Source organism: Mauremys mutica, unplaced genomic scaffold, assembly GCF_020497125.1.
Source record: "Mauremys mutica isolate MM-2020 ecotype Southern unplaced genomic scaffold, ASM2049712v1 000055F_np12_subseq_1:237658_obj, whole genome shotgun sequence".
Classification (NCBI taxonomy): Eukaryota; Metazoa; Chordata; order Testudines; family Geoemydidae; genus Mauremys; species Mauremys mutica.
Genome location: NW_025422821.1, coordinates 164,940 through 184,438, shown reverse-complemented (window position 1 = coordinate 184,438; position 19,499 = coordinate 164,940). Strand labels below are relative to the sequence as shown.

At 48.0% G+C, this 19,499-nt stretch overlaps 1 protein-coding gene across 1 annotated transcript in view; it reads right to left on the bottom strand.

Annotated features, from left to right (window-relative positions):
- LOC123356930 (lysosomal-associated transmembrane protein 5-like) overlaps positions 1 to 10,267 on the bottom strand; it is a 30,506-nt gene extending 20,239 nt beyond the window's left edge. The window contains exon 1 of the mRNA XM_045000190.1: positions 10,135 to 10,267. Within this exon, the coding sequence (XP_044856125.1) occupies positions 10,135 to 10,212 (78 nt within the window). The 5' untranslated portion in view covers positions 10,213 to 10,267. The remainder of the gene's footprint in view (positions 1 to 10,134) is intronic.
- Positions 10,268 to 19,499: the final 9,232 nt, after the last annotated feature.

Here is a 19,499-nt window from a genome sequence, read left to right as displayed (position 1 = left end):
GATGAAACTACATGGGAATAAATGTAGCCGTGGTGCCAGCCCCTTCCTACTCCTGGTGTAGCAGAGAATTAGCGTCCCGCAAGTCAGTCCAGAGCTACATCCCACTACAGGTGTGCGGTGCTCGTATGCTGGATGTCCTGGGCCGTGCCTGTGCATTATGTACAGCAGGGGTCTGGGATATCAAACTCCCTCTGGGAAGGGAGTATTTTTCATTGTGGGCTGGCAGTATCATAAAATGAGGACCGCGGCAGAGCTCCAGCCGATAAAGCATAAATAAAGCACCATTATTTCTTACTTGTTTGGTGCTTTATTGAAACTTTCAACACCACTGGGTGGGAAAATAGGCTGCCCTTTCAGCCCACCGCTCTTCCTGCCTTTTGTTTCTCTTCCTTCCTTTGTTTCTCTCCCCCAGTCCTGTCATTGTATCTCTCCTTCTTTCTTCCCTCTGCATTTCCTTCTCTGCAGCAACATCCGGCCCATGCAGATTTCACTGCTGTGCCCTTTCCCCACCCTGTTGCCAAAAGGTCAGCCAGGACATAGCTTGGGTGACATTTAAAGTGCCATCATTAGCTTTCAGAGATAACACCCAATGGGGGAGCAGTCGGGTTGGCACCTCGCAGAGCCATGGTTTCAGGCTGCCTGCAGACTCAGGAAGGAAGTGCCACATTGCTTACCCTTGGAAGGTTTTCTTCACATTCGTCAGGGTGAGTAACTTGGTGAGGGGGCTGGGCTTTCTTAAAATAGACATTTAGATTTGGCAGAATTTGAATGAGCTCCATAAGTAGGACTCAGCCTATAGCCCATACGTGTACAAACCCTGGTGCATGTTGTATGTGGACCTGAGCCACGCATGTACATTGTGTTTTATGCCATGAGCGTACATTGCATACTAAGCCTGTATATTATGGATTCCAGTTAATAAATTACCTCCTGTTTCTCTGTAGCCATCTTGCTATTACCTTCCCAGCTCCTTTGTTACCGGCCCTCTCTGCAGCTGCTCTGCTCATCTGGAAAAACTACTTGAGATTTCGAAGACTTCCCCATTCTGCACCGGGACAAAACGGAGACCTTTCCAAAACTGGCAGGGAAACAGAGAGAGCACGAGATCCTCCCCAGAATGGCTTTGTGGGTGGGGCAGTCACTTGGAACGTGGGAGGCCAAAGTCAAGTCCAGCATTCGGAGGGAGAAACTTGCACCCTGCTCTTTCACAGACCCAGTGAGCACCTTAACCAGTGAGCTAGAGAATCTCTCGCTGGCCCACTGCATACTGTGGAACAGCTCCAACAGGAGATCTTGAGAAAGCAAGACAGAGACTGACTATCTCGCTCAGGCACTCACCGGAGGTGTGGGACACCTGGATTCAAGTCCCTGCTCCAAATCAGGCAGTGCAGGAAACTGAATCCAGGTCATCTCTACGCCATGTCAGACCCATAGGCAGCCAGACAATTAGCAATTCGTGGGGGCACTCTCTGGTTTTGACCAGAAAATTCCATCCCTCATCGGAGAAAGTTTTGTTCAAATTGACCCGTTCCCACAAAATGTTTCGGGTTTGATGAATCAGATGGAAAAAACATCTTGTCAAAAATTTCCCGACCATTCCTACCCATAGCAGGACGCGGTGGTGTTCCCCAGAAGTGCCAATGTTGTGGGATACTCCTGGTTCCAGAGGCAGCACTGGAGGGACATCCTGCTTAAACCACTATGTTCACAAGGCGTCAGTGAGTGCTGAAGTGTTGTCAAGAAGAAGCAGATGAGACAGGCCATGAGCTCAGCCAGACTTCACAGATCTCTCTGCAGAGCTGACCATGAGATAACGGACCCTCTGACAGGCACAGGAAGCATGATCATATACCCCCACTAAGATAAATAATTGAGTACATTCTATCTGGCTCAAACAGCTTCTCAGAGTATTTTGAGACAGTAGCCTGAAAAATGATGTGGAAGATGACGGACAGGAAGAGCTGTGGTTTTATTCGTGTTTGCAATGGGTGCATACAGGAAACAACACTGAAAGTAGCAGATAGAGAAGTGATCAAGCCTAGAGCTGTGTGTTTAACTGAGCAGAAGAAAACTTACTTTTATCTGTAGCGTGATAGCGCCTGGAGACTCCAAACAAGCCCAGGATCCTGTTTTGCGCTGTGCTGTGTATAGTAAGAGGCGATTCCTGCCCTGAAGAGCTCACAATCGAAATACACCAGGCAAAGAGTGGGAGAAAAGGAGGATAATTGTCTCCGCTTTAGAAATGGGGAACGGAGGCTCAGAGTGACCCCAAGATCACACAAGAAGCCTGTGACAGAGACAGGAATTGATCTCATGTTCCCTGAGTCTCAACTGGTGCGAATGCAAGAAAAACAGGATATATAATTATACATGGAAGAAAGAACCCTGTGTAGAGGATTCTATCACATAGATATATCCATTTGTACTGTGCAATACCCCTGAAGTGCTAACGTTACATGCTACTTTGTCTGTGCGGGAATGAGCTTTGCAACTTTGTTGGGGGGTGTTTGAGGACCGAAGAGCGCTCAGAGCTTTCTCTTCCCTTGTTGCTGCTGCGAGGTCAATGCCTCAAGGGTTATTGTGGGGAACAGAAGAGGAAATGACTCTTTTAGATTTCTGTGCAAGAGGAACTCAAGTGAAACAGGTTTCAGAGTAGCAGCCGCATTAGTCTGTATCCGCAAAAAGAACAGGAGTCCTTGTGGCACCTTAGAGACTAACACATTTATTTGAGCATAAGCTTTCGTGGGCTACAGCCCACTTCTTTGGATGCATCCAAAAAAGTGGGCTGTAGCCCACAAAAGCTTATGCTCAAATAAATGTGTTAGTCTCTAAGGTGCCACAAGGACTCCTGTTCTTCAAGTGAAACAGTGGATCTCAGCCGGCTGAACAGCAGGGGAATTCACTTTTGGCTGCAGAACTGAATTTTGCAAATAAGCTGAAACTGTGGGGTCATCAAACCCAAACGGCTGTGAACTCTAGCGTAGTTCCCAGTTGGATTCCAAATGGACTCACGGTCTGGATCTGAACTTCACAATGCCGGCTCATCGCTAACTCCTATAAAAAGGGGGAATTCTGCAGTAAGAGGTCCAGGTTGTCCTCTCATCCTCAATGGCAAGAATCAGGAGTAACTGCCGATGTAGCCGAAGGTATATTGGTGTAAGGCCAAGTGCATGTCAGAGGAGAATCCTGCCTTGCTTTATGCTGCCAGAGCAGCGCAAAGGGGCCTGAATACAGTTTCATGGATTCCAAGCCCAGAAGGGATCCATTGCGGCCATCTAGTCTGGGGCTCTCCTAGATGATCACAATGGTCCCTTCTGGCTTTGCCGTCTCTACTCAGGCCCTTTCACCCTGCTCTGGAAGTCTGAAGTGGCCTCAATGCAGCGGTTCTCAAACATCACTGCACCGTGTCCCCCTTCTAACAACAAAAATTGCTACACGACCTCTGGAGGGAGGAACGAAGCCTGGACCAAAGCCCGATCCCCACTGCACTGAATGGGGGAGCCAAAGCCTGAGCCCCACCGCCCCAGGTGGGGAGTCCAAAGCCGAATCCCTTGGGCTTCAGCTCCAGAAAAGAGCCTGTAACCTGAGGGCTTCAGTTTCGGCACCAGGTGGTGGGGCTCAGGCTTTGGCTCTGGCCTTCGGCCCCAGCAAGTCTAAGCCAGCCAATGGGGTCCCGACCCACTTTGGGGTCCCAATCCACAGTTTGAGAACTGCTGCCTTAATGTCGTGAGAATCAAGCTCTTAATCCTTCCGTTTAGTGAGGCCTGAGTCTCCTATAGCCCGAGCGCTGTGACACGTAGAGTACCCATGATGTTGAAGCCACCTGCTTTATTCCCTTCTTATTTCCCCCTTGTGAGTTGGTTGGACAGAGACGTCACTGCTGGGGGAGGTGGGCAAGTTTTCTCCAAGAGGTGGGTCCTGCATTTGGATCTGCACATGGATAAGGTCACGCTTGCTCTAATATCTAATGAGCCGCAACCCCATGCCTATGAGTACCACAGCCATAGGCAGGGACTGAAGCTGGGAAACGTAGGCACCAAAAAGCGACGCCCCTGCTCCTTGAGCTAAGGAACTCCCCCAAGGGAAAGCAAGAAGCAGGCGGGTAGAGTCCCTGGAGGTAGACCCAGCATATTGCTCTGCAGCGCATAGTCCAGAACCCACAGCTTAGGTGCACCAAACACCACAGTGAAGGGTGTTATTGGGGAATCTAGATAGACAGCGGACCTGCCTCCCAGGCCTGTACTCAGCCGTGTCCTCTATGAGCTCCACTCTTCCTCATGTTTCCAGCATCCGTCAGTGTTTCTACATCCGCAATTTCAAGAAGCAGCCCTCATGACACAGCGGATGGTGAGATTTCACATGCAAAAGCCGTAGGGAATAAGGAAGCATCGGTAAGAGAGGCAGCTGAAACCGCTGTATTGGTGGGGTGTCACACTGCCTATTCTCACCGCATTGCAACAGCATGTGCATGGGCGGGGCGGGGGGGGAAGGGCACCTCAGACAAGCTGCGGAAACATTGAGAAAATTGTTCCAAACATTAAAGAAGAGAAGAAAGAGCCACGTGAAGCCTGTGCTGGGGAGGAATCAGCAAAGCCCCCGAAGAATAAAGAAATGTCCTGTTATTATGGTTTCCCTGATAGGCCTCCCATGCGTTACTTGCTGTGGGAACACACTGTAGGAAACAGTTCCGACCCTAAAGAGCTCTCTGTTTTGGCCACTGGGATTAGAGACACAGAGAAATTAAGGGTTTTAGCTAAGACGTCAGTACCAAAGCTAGGCACTAAATCAAGATCACCTCCAGCGGAGACCAGCACGTTCACCGCAAGCCCAACCTTCTGCTCTAGGCTTTGCTTCTCCTTCATTACTTACTCTTGGAGTAAAGAAGCCATGAAGGCAGCTTGAGACCTTCCATTTCATAAGGACCGGCTTTAGCTTTCAGGGAATGCAGCAGCTTCCGCCATGGAAGGCAACTAGAAGCTGGAAGGTTGAATGGATGGAAGCTGGAGGTGGGGGCCATGAATGGTTTCCAGCAGCCAGAGGGACCTTTATCTGGAACCACGACCCATCCCTGCTACAGCAGTGGAAGCTACCAGCAAATCTAGATCGAGTGCCTGCCTGCACGGAGTGCCCACCCCAGGATGTACTGGAGGGGACAGTTTCTGGCGGTGAGGATGCAGGTCCAGCAGATAGAAGGGGCACCAGCAGCAGGAATTATTCTGGCTGGGGACGGGGGTTGGAAGACAGTTTGGAGAGGAAAGGGGAATCAGCAGCTGATGAGAGGGTTGGAGCGCGTTAGAGGGAGGGAGGTTGCTGAAGTGATTTGGTTTTGACTTTCAGTTCCTCAGTGCAGTTTTAAGGGTGAAGGCTCCCTTGATACTATCGAGCTAAGGTGCTTCCACGGCCCCCATCCCTGTCACATCTGAGTGTCTCACAACCCCCCCCCCAGGAGGCAGAGCAGTGCTGTTGTCCCCACTGTACAGAGGGGGGATTGGGGCAGAGAGAGCGAGTGACTTGCCCACAGGAAATCTGTGCCAGAGCCCTGAACACCCACATCTCCAGAGTCCCAGGCTTGCTCCTTAATCCAGAGCCGCCCAGAGGGAGGGGCAAGTGGGGCAATTTGCCCCAGGTCCCGAGCCCCACAGGGACCCCCATGAGAATACAGTATTCTATAGTATTGCAACTTTTTTCTATGGAAGGGGCCCCCAAAGTTGCTTTGCCCCAGGGCCCCTGAATCCTCTGGGCGGCCCTGCCTTAATCACGGGTCCATCCTTCCCTCCCTGACAGAACCTGGGCAATGTTTCTTCCCACTAGCCCAACTCCCCCGTCACCCTCACCCCCCGTCCACACACACACCCTGTTCAAGTGGGGAATGAAAAACCTCCCTCCACAGACTAACATGCAGGGGGCCAGGTGCCCATTTAGTGCGCTCCTTCAGCTCCAGCCGAGGGCTAATGGGACATGAATCCCAGCTGCTCTGCTCGGGCAGCGCGTAGGGGCATGGATCCCAGCTGCTCTGCTCGGGCAGCGGGTAGAAAGCACTGGTATGTCTGACTCACGAGCCCTTCCCAGGGAATTAACACATCCCTGCTCCTTTTTAAAACAACCCGTGAATTTCTGTGCTAAGCACCACGGCCCCTGTTCAGCAGGTGTTAATCCTGGCTTGGGCTCTGTCTCACATTCCCTCCGTCTTCCCATTCATTGGAGAACAGCCATGATTTATTTCCACAGTCTGTGGAGAGCTCAGCAATGAGACAAATCTAATTTACAGGAGTACAAGACACTGCCACAAAGCCTCAGCGCTGCTGTTTGATGGCGCCAAGCATCACTGGGATTCATCACGGGGATCCACAGCAATAACTTTTACTGATACAAATGAAGAGTATTGACGCAGCAAATCATCCAAGTACCTGCCAGGCTATAAATCCGCTTTCCCTTGTTCCTGTGCCCGGCTGCAGACAAACGATGAAAAACACGGGAAAGAAAAGAAAATCTCCACTCATATTTTACCTTTTAAAGTGCTGATGCTAGACACCCTTCTCTGCAGCGAGCCAGCGTTCAGTGTGAAAGAGACACACCGTGCCAGCGCCGTCGCTGCAGACAGAGCAGGGACGGGATGGGATCACTGTGCTGTGTACTCTTATGGTGTGGACTGATTGGCACCCTATAAGCAACCACAGATAGAGAAATAGATGGATGAGCATAGCTAGACAGGCAAGGTGGGGGTGGAAATACGTTTTATTGGACCAGCTTTGTTGGTGAAAGGAAAAAGCTTTCGAACTTCACAGAGCTATTCCTCAGATGTGGAGAAGGAGATAGATAGATAGATAGATAGAGAAGGTGTATGGGGATAGATAGATAGATAGATAGATAGATAGATAGATAGATAGATAGATAGATGTGTATGGCGATGGAGAGAGAAAGAGAGAGAGAGAAGAAAAAGCCACAGAGTTTGTGAAAAAAGAAGTATGCAGGGAGAAGCACTATTAGAAAAATAACCATGTTTTCCATACTCTGTATTGGGCAGTTTTTTGTGTCAATGCAGCTTTGCAGGGGCCTGTTCCGTCCCTCACACAAGAGCCAGGCTTCCCACTAGCTATGAAAACATGTTTGTTGGTTTGTTAAAGTCACCCTTGAAAAGGACCCATTAATTTAATCTGCAAGAGGGAAAATTACAGGAGAGGCTTGCAAGCCGAAGCAGCCTAGGTCCAGAGGCTTGCCCACTGCCCCGCCTCCGCAGTGCACAGGGGCACCCTGGTGACTGGTTAATTGGCATGCATAAGGCAAGGCCTGTGGCTTCAGAACCGCAGGCCCCTACACGCCAGTGCGACAGTCTCAGAATCACAATTCAGTCCCTGCTTCCTGGCACCAAGCGGGAAGTAAACTGCACCAGCTGTTCCCCAGCACAGCTGACTTCCTCCTCCACAACAGTTAGCACAAGGGAGGTGGGGAGTGCCACAGCCCGCCCAGGCCACTCCCCATCCACCTGCATGGGAGAGAGAGCAGCAGCCTACCCCATCATGGAGGGTTTGATGATGCGGGTGGCCTATGCATGGCAGAGGAGGGTGATTTATTCCCCCTGACTCCCCTGTACGCAGGCAGACCAAATCCCACTCAGAACCCCACCTCCACCCAGAGGCCTGGGTAGGCTGCAGCACTGTCAGCGCCCTTGGTCCTTTTATTGGTATTCGGTGAGACGCTCAATTGCTTTACCTCAAACTTTACACTCAGAGCATCAACTATGGAACTATTCTCTAAAAATGGCTTTTTTCATCATCGAATAACAATATCTGAGCTTGACTGATGAAGAGCCAACAAGCTTTACAAAGGAGGTCAGTATCATTATCCCCATTTTACAGATGGAGAAACTGAGGCACGGGATGGCAAAGTGACTCGCTTAAAGTCACCCAGCAGGCCAGTGGCAAAGCCGGGACCAGAAACCAGGTTTCCTGAGTGCCAGGCCAGTACTCCAGCCACTAGGCCACGCTGCCTCCCCTAGTATTACATTTTTCCAGGTGACCACAGCAGGGTGGATCAGCGCCTTGCACTGTGCCACAATTACTGTTTTCTGCCCACCATCAGGACCACTGATCACAGCTTTACAAGCAAGCAAATAAATATGGACTTCATAGTAATCTTAAAACGTTCCCCTGAAATAACTTTGGGCTTCACTGAAATTGCAATGGAATCTTCGCACTGGCTTCAGTTGCCTTAGGGTAAGATCCCATGTTCACTAACCTGTTGGAAAAGGGGAAAATGGTCACACAAATTTTGATACCTCCTGGATTTGTGGATTGTATCAATCTCAGCTTTTTCTTTTCTTGTTTTTTTAAGCACCCTCATAACAGCGGAGAAAAGCGTGATGGGCATGTACCCTAAAGGCCCAACAACCCGAAGGCAAAGAAACCAATCAGCGTGGAAGCCTGAATTGCCCCGGGCACTAAGATTCCATTAAATGGACTTGATTATGTTTTAAAATCCCAGGATTTTTAAACCAATCTCAGGGTCTTTTGAGGGCCTGACGCATCGTCTGTGAACATTTGGCTTTGGCAAGGGTGCTACAGAATCCGACAGCTCGCTAGGCTGCTTATAACCATCAACGTCACCTTCTACTGATGAGCTTATAACCATCAATAACACACACAACTCCTCTTTGTAGCATGCTTAGAAAATCTATTGCTCACGTATTAACCCTTTATAATCCAGCGATAAATGGAATCCTAGTGACCGGGGCAATTCAGGCTTCCGCACTGATTTCCCATTAAACGTGGGTCAGATCTCAGCTGGTGCAGTTCGGCACAGTTCCACTTAAATGAATGGAGCAACGCCGACTTACACCAGCTGAGCATCTAGCCCAATCCTGGGATGACTCCGTAGATACACTGTGGACCTGTGTGTTGCTTTTAAGCCATGGCTTTGTGCTGGGAGGGGTGACACAGCTGCAGCGCACTGGCGGGTCTGGCAAGCCAGCCAACAGACGCAGTGCTCACGGGCAGCCCAGAGCGGAGTGCATGCGGCACTCTTCCAATGGATGGCGACATCGCCCCTCCAGAGGAGGAACCAGGACACCCACTGCAGCGCAACCATCCCAGGGCAACAAGTGGCCTAAAAACCACAGTGTCTCACCGCCTACAGGGCGACCTCTCGAGGCCCCGCTCCTTGGTTATGCTCAAAAAGTGCGCAGGGCAACTGGGGAGGTGATTTGAAGCCATTCTCGTACTCCCCCAATCCTGGGCTGACTGTGCAACGTGTCATGGCCTTAGCGTAAATTACATCCACCCGAAAGATAATCGAACTATGCCCCCATGCAGCACTTACAATAGCTGGGGTTCACTATGCCCCAGCCACACCCTATTTCCCCACCCCCCACCGCGATAATCCTCCCAGGACAGCCATGGCAACTTTTCAGAGACATAATATTCAAAGAGAAACCCACTGGGAACTGGGTACAATGTCTAAAAGCTGTTAGAGAAATTAGAGTAGCCGTGTTAGTCTGTATCCACAAAAACAACAAGGAATCCGGTGGCACCTTAAAGACTAACAGATTTATTTGGGCATAAGCTTTCGTGGGTAAAAAACTTCACCTCTTCAGATGCCAATGTTTTTTACCCACGAAAGCTTATGCCCAAATCAATCTGTTAGTCTTTAAGGTGTCACAGGACTCCTTGTTGTTTTTTCAGAGAAATTAAAGACATTCACAATTTTACCTAGATACTGTTTATAGCCCTGATCGATACACACACACACGCCCACACCTCACTACAGATTCCTGACCTTAACTTTTACACAACCCTTTGCGTTGTAATCCCACTTCACAATCTGTAACAAATGGATCCGCCTGTCTACACTGAAAGCTCATATGATTCACAGCTCCGACTGCATTTGCAAAGGCTCACACTTGAGCAGCATAGGAAAAACAGGAAGTACAGTGAATTTCCATCAGCTCTGGCAGAAGAATCTAGTTCAGAAAACTATCAGCACAGTAGATCTTCCCCCCCTCTCTTGTCCATCGCTCTTAAACCATCGGCCTTCTCCCCCCACACCTCTTCACCTCTTGGGAACACAGACAAGTCAACACTTTGGGAACTGTTTGATTTCCCAGTTTACAGCCACCTGTACATTTCTTTTGTAACTTACCATGTGGTAGATGCCAAGAGTGACTGTTCCAGTCTTGATGTTGAAGCAGCAACATTTCGGGGGTGTCTGGGGAGACATTTTTGATCCCTTTCGACTGTTGTGGAGCTACAGCTGCTGAATTGGAGGCAGCTGCACTAAAGCGACCAAGCAACGCAATGTAACATCTTGTTGCTCAACTTCCTTCCTGGACTGTAAATGTGTCAAGTCATCTCCAACGTCACATGGGGTCTTTGAGATTTCCAAACACAAGAGAAAACAAAATCAGGTTGAAAGCGACTGATCTCTAAACATTGCTCTGTCCCCGGTTGCAAGTACATCAGTGAATGCTACTGCTCGAAGCCAGAGTCCTTTGCCTGCACAGCATGGAGTGGTTATGTCATGTTAAGCATGAAGCCAAAATCATCCTGTAAAATTACCAAAAATAAAAGCGGGAGCTAAGATTTTCAACCAAAAGTTACTCACCTAAACTCACAGATAGGCATCAGAATTAATAGCCTAATTTTCAGATATGCTGAGCATTGCATGAATTCCACTGAAGCCGCAGGGTGCCCAGCACATTTGTAAAATACCAGCCTTTAAGTGATTAAATATGGATTTAGGAGACTAATTTGAGGCCTCCACGTTTGCAAGCCTTGGCCCTTAAAACAAAATCTGTTATTGCAGGGTTCAGAGTAAAGACAACAGCAATAACAAAACATCCATTCCATCCATCCTGCAGGTGCCCGGACATTTTTACATGGAAATCGGAGGAGCACACACACACACTCTCTCTCTCTCTCTCTCTCTCTCTCACACACACACACAATTAGCCATCTTGCACATGATTTGTGCATTGTGATCATCCTTGAAAATGTGATTCTCTGAGCCTCACCATGGTAGCTTTGTAATTGACCTAACCCATGTACAGCACAGTGCACCCAGGTAGCCGCTGCTGGGTATATTATAAGCCATCATCCTACACAAACCCTACCCTCAGTATGCATGTGCCATAATGGCATGTGGCCTTTAGGGCAATCTTGTGGCTTTGGGCCACGGCTGGGAGAGAGGGTGAGAAGGGGGTTGTCTATCATCAGTGCAAGAAAAATGGGCCCAATTAATGGCTGCCCTAGGTCACCCTTGTGTTGCCAATTTGATAATATTTAAAAACCACACACTCCAGCAGGCGTGCTGGAACCTCCCCTTCCCTGCCTCTTCTCCCCAAAGCCCTGCCCCGCCTCCTCCCCTGAGGTCCCGCCCCCGTGTACTCCTCTTCCCACCTGCCCCCGTCACTCACTGCTTTTCCCCTTCCACCCCACCCCCACCCCCTCGGGTCAGGAGGGACACACCTGCAGAGCCGGGGCTGGGAACTGCAGCTGCCCAATGCAGATAGGAGGCAGCCCCTGGAGGAGTAGAGGCTGGTGTGGATGATGACTTGGGGCCTCCCCACCTCCCCTGACTGCAGTAACCGCACTTGTGTGTCCGGTCAATAGATCTGACCAGACACTGTCAGGCAGGGCCAATCAGAGGGGGGGCCAGGAGGGCCATTTGGCCTGGGCCTCAAGCTCAAAGGGGGCCTCAAATTTAGACACATGTTAATTTTCTGGCATTTAATAAGTTTTGCAACTTGTTTTTTTTGCGCAGCCCTATGGGACCAAAATGTGACGCACTCAGCTTAGAGCTGCAAATTTCAGCAAATAAGAGGTGGACACAAGAACAAATGGATATAAACTGGACACTAGGAAGTTTAGACTTGAAATTAGATGAAGGTTTCTAACTATTAGAGAAGTGAAGTTCTGGAACAGCCTTCCAAGGGGAGTAGTGGAGGCAAAAGACATATCTGGCTTCAAGACTAAGCTTGATAAATTTATGGAGGGATGGTATGATGGGATGGCCTAATTTTGGCAATTAATTGATCTTTGATTATTAGCAGGTAAATATGCCCAGTGGTCTGTGATGGGATGTTAGATGGGGTGGGATCTGAGTTACTACAGAGAATTCTTTCCTGGGTGCTGGCTGGTGAGTCTTGCCCACATGCTCAGGGTTTAACTGATCGCCATATTTGGGTTCGGGAGGGAATTTTCCTCCAGGGCAGATTGGCAGAGGCCCTGGAGGTTTTTTGCCTTCCTCTACAGCATGGGGCACAGGTCACTTGCTGGAGGATTCTCTGCAGCTTGAGGTCCTCAACCACAATTTGAGGACTTCAATAACTCAGACATAGGTTAGGGGTTTGTTACAGGAGTGGATGGGTGAGATTCTGTGGCCTGCGTTGTGCAGGAGGTCAGACTAGATGATCATAGAGGTCCCTTCTGACCTTAAAGTCTAAGAGATTTGGTAAAAGATGTAATTTTTTTATTAACTGATACAGATTTTGTCATATTAAAGAATTTAAAAGGTTCATAAATATTAATACAAATATATCGTTTCTGATGGCCCAAGAGTAGACCATGATGAACGTGTCCTCTCAGATCAGCTGATTATATAAACAAACCACGGCTAGTGGCTGGTGCTGGATCAAGTGCATGTTGAAAGGTAGAGAATTGTTACATTTTAGTGTCTTTATAGTTTTATGTTTAGTTGACTAATGTCAAAGTCAGATTCAGGACTCACAATTTATCAGACCACTCTGTTTATTAGCAAAGCGCTCTGCTAATACACTCAGATAATGTGAGCACCATGCAAGACTCAACCTATCTTATTTATACTGATAAAAGGGCTCAAACTTAACAAGATAACAAAGGAAGCAGAATCTGATAAGTTTACCTGGGCTAGACATGCATATCTTATTTCCTAACTAACTATTACAGATCTCCTGTTAATGTCCCACCATTTGTTTAAGTGGACCCATTGTTTCATACCTTAATGTTTCTCTTCCTGACAACTATATTTCAACATTCCTTATTTCTGCTTAAAGGAACATACAGCATTTCTTTAATCCAATTTTTTTTACAATATAATTCATTCTACTTTCACACTAAGGAATTATTTATGTGTGTGAATTCAAACTTGGACTTTCTGGGGTGTTTCCTAATATCACAATTGCATTGCGTATTTTTGTCAGTTTCCCTGCATCAGGGGCTTCAGGTGAACGCACCTTCAAGGTGTTGAAGCAGGTAAAGATCTAGCACCGTTCAACTATGGGACAAGAGTGTTTGAATGGGCTCGCCATGCTTAATATCAAATGTGACATTGCACAAAAGCTAGATTTCCCCCCAATAATTAGTTCATTTGCACAGAAAAATACTAGAAAAGCATTTGTTAAATAAAAAAAAATCAAATTATGTCTCACTCTTTTTTTTGGTGATTTATTTTGTTTTCATGTGTCGTCATTTTTTATTTTTATTATGGCTAGGGATTTCAAAAGCTGGAAGTGGCCTGGGCCTCTCTGGACCTCTGAGAGGACCTGCTGCCAGGTCCCCTTTTTGATCAGACTTTCCAGTTGAAAAGCTGGCTCCTGGCCACCCTACCTGCGCCAGAATAACCTGGGTGTAAATCAGCCATATGCCCAATCCCTTGACCACAGAAAACACCTCCAGTGTGGGGATCTCTGCAGCAGCCAAGGCCTTTCCAGGGCATGTCAGGGGTGCCTGGGGGCTGGGAGGGGACATGGCCAGTGTAGCCATGCAGAATGGCCAACTCTCCTGGCTATCTTATTGTGAGTCTCGCAGTATTTGGTGTTTTTCTCAAAGCTCCAGCTTTTGGAGTCATGTGATTTTCATAGAATCGCTGCTTTGTTTTAAAAAACAAAGAAAGATTCCAGGCCTCTTGGTTGCAGAGCAAAGCTGGAAAACATGACCCGAGGGGGAACAGGAGACAAAGAACCCAGCATTTATCATTATTTTTAAGCTGATCACATTTTGGGGGACCTTACTTATGAATAGCTGGGGTTGGCAGTACTGGTCACATGTCCCTGCATTTCCCTGGCTCCCACAGGGCACACAGGGCAGATGAGCACAAATTAAGGCAGTGTGCAGGGTCAGGATCGGGGGTGCACTGGGGACCTCACCTGCTGTTACATCCATTGACAATACCTCTTCCTGCTCTGGCCTCACTCTGCTGGCTGGTTGGGTGGGAGGACGGCAGGGCCTTGCAGCACGGGTAGTGCCAACCTCCTTCTCTCCTCACACAGTGGGTGCACCAGGAGCCGAGCTGTGCCCAGCCTTCTGTGCAGATGCATGAACGCTGGGGGCAGCTGCTTGCGCCCACCCCATGCAGAGCGGGGAGCCCTTGGGAGCCCAAAGCTTGATTTACTCAGGCTTCATTCACACAAACTTTCCCGAAACACAGCGCAGGGTCCGATTGTACCAGGGAGCAAGTGCAGTAAACGGCAGGAACCATAAGTGCCTTGGGCCACGTTCAGGGGAGACACATGAGGAGAGGAGAGGTGTGGCTTAGCTCCCTTTAGAGCCAGCCTATTGGTCTCGGGGATGGTCTTGGCTTCTGGTTCAAATCCTGGGGCAAAAGTGGAGAAGGAAGCGCATGTTAGCCTGTGTGTTAGACAGTAGGTCAGGTGACATGGCCCCTTCAGATCTAAGAACTCTCACCTAGACGCCCTTAGCGCTAGAGACACCCACTTACAGATCATAGACTCAGAGAATACCAGGGTTGGAAGGGACCTCAGGAGGTCATCTAGCCCCATCCCCTGCTCAAAGCAGGCCCAATCCCCAGACAGATTTTTACCCCAGTTCCCTAAATGGCCCCCTCAAGGATTGAACTCACAACTGGTACGTAAGGGTGTCTCGATTCAGCTACGCGTTTGCCCTTAGGTGCTGGTTTAGTACTCAGGAGCCCTATGCTCCAGTCCCTGTGGTGCTACAGACTCTTTGGGTGCCCTTGGGGCAGCTCACTTAATCTCGGGGTGTGTCTATACTGCAGCGTAACACACCCGCAGTTGCCTGGGACTGAGGTTGTGGGGCTACCAAATTGCAATGTAGACGTTTGGGCTCAGGCTGGAACCTGGGCTCTGGGACCCTCCACCCTCATGGAGTCCCAGAGCCCAGGCTCCAGCCCGAATGTCCATACAGCAATTTTATAGCCCTGTGAACCAGCTGACCCGGGCGAGCCGCAGGTGTTTTATTGCAGTATAGACACGCCCTCTCTGACCCATACCCTGAAAGGTGTTGCGGTGCCTAACTCCCATTGGTTACAGTGAGGATCTGGCCTCAGTTCCCAATCTGTAAAATGGGGATGATCGAACTTCCCTGCCTCACAGGGCGTGGTGAGGACAGGTGCATTACAGGTTGTGAAGTGCTCAGGTACTGTGATAATAGAGGCTATATAAATACCATCGGTAAAGGGTAGAAGATGTAAATTAAATTAATCTGGGGGCTACATTAATTTTTGCCTCGATTTGGTGTGTAACATACCCCGCCGTATAACACCGGCGGGCCAAAGTCTGTAGTGACTTGTGAGATGATCTTTCTTTGCAGCTATGCCACGGCACCACCAGGTGTCTCTGTGCTGTATTGAAAGTTCCATGAGTGGGAGCCGTGTCTGGCCAGAGACAAAAATATAGAAGTCATTGGTTTACAGCTGGGATCTGTTCTCCTTAGTAAATGCCTGTTGCTTAAGACGTACTGGGGTTCCATACGTATTAGGACAATCTGCACGAGCCCTGGAAGATACGTGTTGGTAGGTGGAGAGGAATCTAAATAAGGATGTCAGAGTAAGTGTAAAAAGATTCTTGATGCCTGAGAGCGCTGGAAGAAGGTGGAAATTGCACTAACATGCACTTTCCTTCTGAATTTAGTTAACTGTAGGGTGACTCCAGCTCTGGGCAGCAGCTCAGTAGAAGCCAGACATTGCTGATGTCCCTGGTGGGGAGGTGCAGTCATCTCTGCTAGGGTTGCCACTTGTCTGGATTTTTCCAGGATTGTCGGGTTTTTTTAGGTGCCATCCTGGTAAATCTGCCAGGGTGCTCAGTGCACCCAGCCAGCAGGTCAGTTTTAGGGGCTCAGGATCATCCCGGATGTGCCAGGTTTTTGTATCTCCTGCCTACATCTGCCTTTTCTTGCTCTCTCTGGTTTGGTATGTTTCCTGTAGGTCCATGGCATTCAATTCCACTTGGAAATTTCATTAAAAAACTCAAATGGGACCCCAACTCAGCGTGCAGGAATGTGTGCCCATCCAGATGTAAAAAAACAGCTTTATTTCATTCTTCTCCAAGGCTTTTCATCCACAGAGCGTCACAAAGGAGGAGAGTATCCCCATTTTACAAATGGGGAAACTGAGGCACAGAAAGGTGAACTGACTTGCCCAAGGTCACACCACTGGTCACAAGCTGACTATGGCTGAGCAAATAATGAATTTTTTTTTTTGGTTCAGGGGCCAAATCGGGCAGAGGGGGACAGAAAAAAAAATCTGGTGACATTCTAGACAAAGCCAGTGCGACTATTTTTTTTTTTTGAGTTTTTCATTTTGATTCAACTATTTTCAGGTGTTTTCACCCCCCATCTTCAGGTAGGGAAAGGGATTCGAGTTTTAAAACAGCTTGGCCATATTTAAAAACAAAATGCTGTTTTGAAATGAAAAAGTCAAAATGAAATGATCCAGCATTTTGATTTTTCAGCTTTTTGGGGTGTTTTTTGGCTGCAACTATTCATCAAATTCCATCCAAATTTCAGAATAGCTTCGAAGCCCCTAACATTGAATTTGTTGGTGAAATGTCTGTTCACCAAAAATAAATCCATCACACCCAGCTCTAATGCTGGCTCCAAGTCCAGTGCTCCGCCCATCATCCCACACTCATTTCAAGGCTCAACACGAAGTAAATGGACCCTGCGGTTACAGTTTTGGTGCCTTTATGTTCCTAGATTCAAATACAAAACTGCCCGAGGTTTGAATAGCTTCTGGTTTCAAGAGGCAGCTGTTGCATACCACTAGATTAAAGATGCCTTTTGATCTCTCCCTTATTGCAAATCTTTAAGGATCCTACCTAGTTTGCCTCCACTCTGGGAGGGTAGGTAAATTCTACATTCAATGGTTTTTTTGTATTGTGTTACAGTGAACCTAATGCTGCTTGTTTTCACCAAAGCCAATGGCAGAACTCTGATGTCAGAATGCATATTAAGCATTTCCTCGCTCATAAAAAAAAACAAAACAGAGGTGAAATCCTGGCTCCACTGAAATTAACCAGGTTTTGTCCAAGTTCCATTGGAAGCTTGGGTCCATTCTTATTTGGTAGGAACCAGTTCCCAAGTGACTAATATTCCACAGTAACTAGTGATTTCAGATGCCTCAATTTGGGGGTATATGCGCTGTGCTGCCTGAGAATCAGGCTCCTTTAATATGTTTCAAGTTGGGCCACTAGAAATTGAGGTCCCTAAAACCACTAGTTACTTTGAAACATTCATAGAAAACACTTTTCATCCGTTGACTTTAGGTGGGTCGGCACCATCATTCCCATTTGAGACAGGGAAACTGAGGCACAAAATGATGAAATGACTTGTTCAAGGTCACCCATCAAGCCAGGAGCCAAGTAGGAAATAGAACCTTGATTGTCTGAGGCTCAATGTACTATGGGAAAAAAAACCCAGCTACAAAGACTTAGCAATAGATCCATACTAGAACACAGGATCCAAACTCCTTCAGACTGCAGGAAAGTTCTGATCCAAATCCTAACTTTGAGGGTAGGTCCTGATTCTACTAATTTTTAAGATAACAAGGCCTGGTAGATTTAAGCCAAGCCACAGTAATGGCTGAAGTGTCTCTGTGGATATATTCTGTGCTTGTTTTTTTTTTTTTTTTTTTAAGTGTTGATCTTATTAAACTTCTTCCATTTAAAAATTAGTTGCAAATGGAGATTTTATGTTTCTTCCCCCATTCGAGGCCTTCTATTTTTTGTCGAGATTCCTTCCCCATGCCTTCCTACAGACCAGTTTCTGGGCCCATATGAATGCAGGTTCAAGAAGATCAAGTAGTTGCTGATCAAATAAAAAGCTTATTCATTATGTGAACCTGGCGTCCCTGGGAAAGTATGTTTTCCTTTTGAAACCCCCTTGTCCTTTTAGAGGCAGACAGAGGCCTGCTTGTGTGCTGCACCACGCTCGGACATACTGTAACCAAACTTAGTTCGCAACGTGTAAAAACAAATAGAAAGTGTGGCCCAGCCTGAGCCATTGGCTTCAAATAGTCCAGCGCTGACTGAAAGCCACTGAGTATTTGGACTATGGATCCCGGGAATGGTATTATCCTGAGGGGCCCCTTTCAGCGGTCTGCATTCCGAGGCCTTCAGCCATCTGGAGGGACAAACAGGGACATTTTGCTGGAAGATCAGTGCGGTAGGAAGTCAGCGTGCACAGAGGAAACACAGCGCTGGTTTTGTAGCACTAAGGATATACATTCTGTACTCTCTTTTGGGGCCCTGTTACCGGCTTCTCCCTGGAAGGAATTCAACTCAAGATGGCCTCTCTCGAGCAAAGGATGCTGTTGGACAGAGTTTGAATTAGCAAAACCTCAGCCCTGAGACAGCCCCTCACCAAATTCTAAACAGATCCAACCCGCCCTTGAAGTGAATGGGAGTCTTTCCCATCAGGCTAGGATGACCAGACAGCAAGGGTGAAAAATCGGGACAGGAAGTGGGGGGTAATAGGAGCCTATATAAGAAAAAGCCCCCAAAATCGGGACTGTCCCTATAAAATCGGGACATCTGGTCACCCTACATCAGGCCCTTGGTGAGAACCCAATGGCAGAATTCTTTGGCGAGAGCCGTGGCAAAAGGGAAGTTTAAACCCAATGAGCCACATGAACCAACGTCACTGAGTTCAGCAGAGCTCTTCTGGATTCACACCAGCGAAGCTGAGCCTGGAACCGGGGTCAACCCCTGGGAGGAGGCCGGAACTGCCATGGTGCCTTGAGCTTATTTTTGCCCTGCTTACATTTATATGCGTCTTTCATAAATAGCCACATGGCTGCACCACTCTCTGAGGTAAATCACTGAAGAATGCAGGAGATCTTCTGGCAAGCATTTAAAGTGTCGTGAAACAAAACTGAGGCTTACGATCCTGACTTTTCAGGGGATGAAATAAAGTACAGAGGAATTAAACCACATACCCAAGATCACTTGAACCCAAGCCTCTTCAGTCTTAGCACAGGGACTTAATTATGCAGCCTCTAGACACCCTTCTTTTAAGGGTCACTTAATTTCCACTTGACCCTGACCATGTTCAGTTCCAGCACGTCATCCCAGCCAATCAGAAAAGTGTCTTCCATAGCTCCCGACTGGCTTGTTCCACAGCATTGACTGATGTAGGTGCATTTCGAGGCAGCCAAATAACAATGTGACAGCAGGAGCCAAAGAAGCACCTTGCCACACCAGGAGAGCAATAAATCTCAGTCAGATGCTGGCACTCGGCTCTGCCGTTCTAAATTCCATTTGAAGTGAGTCACAG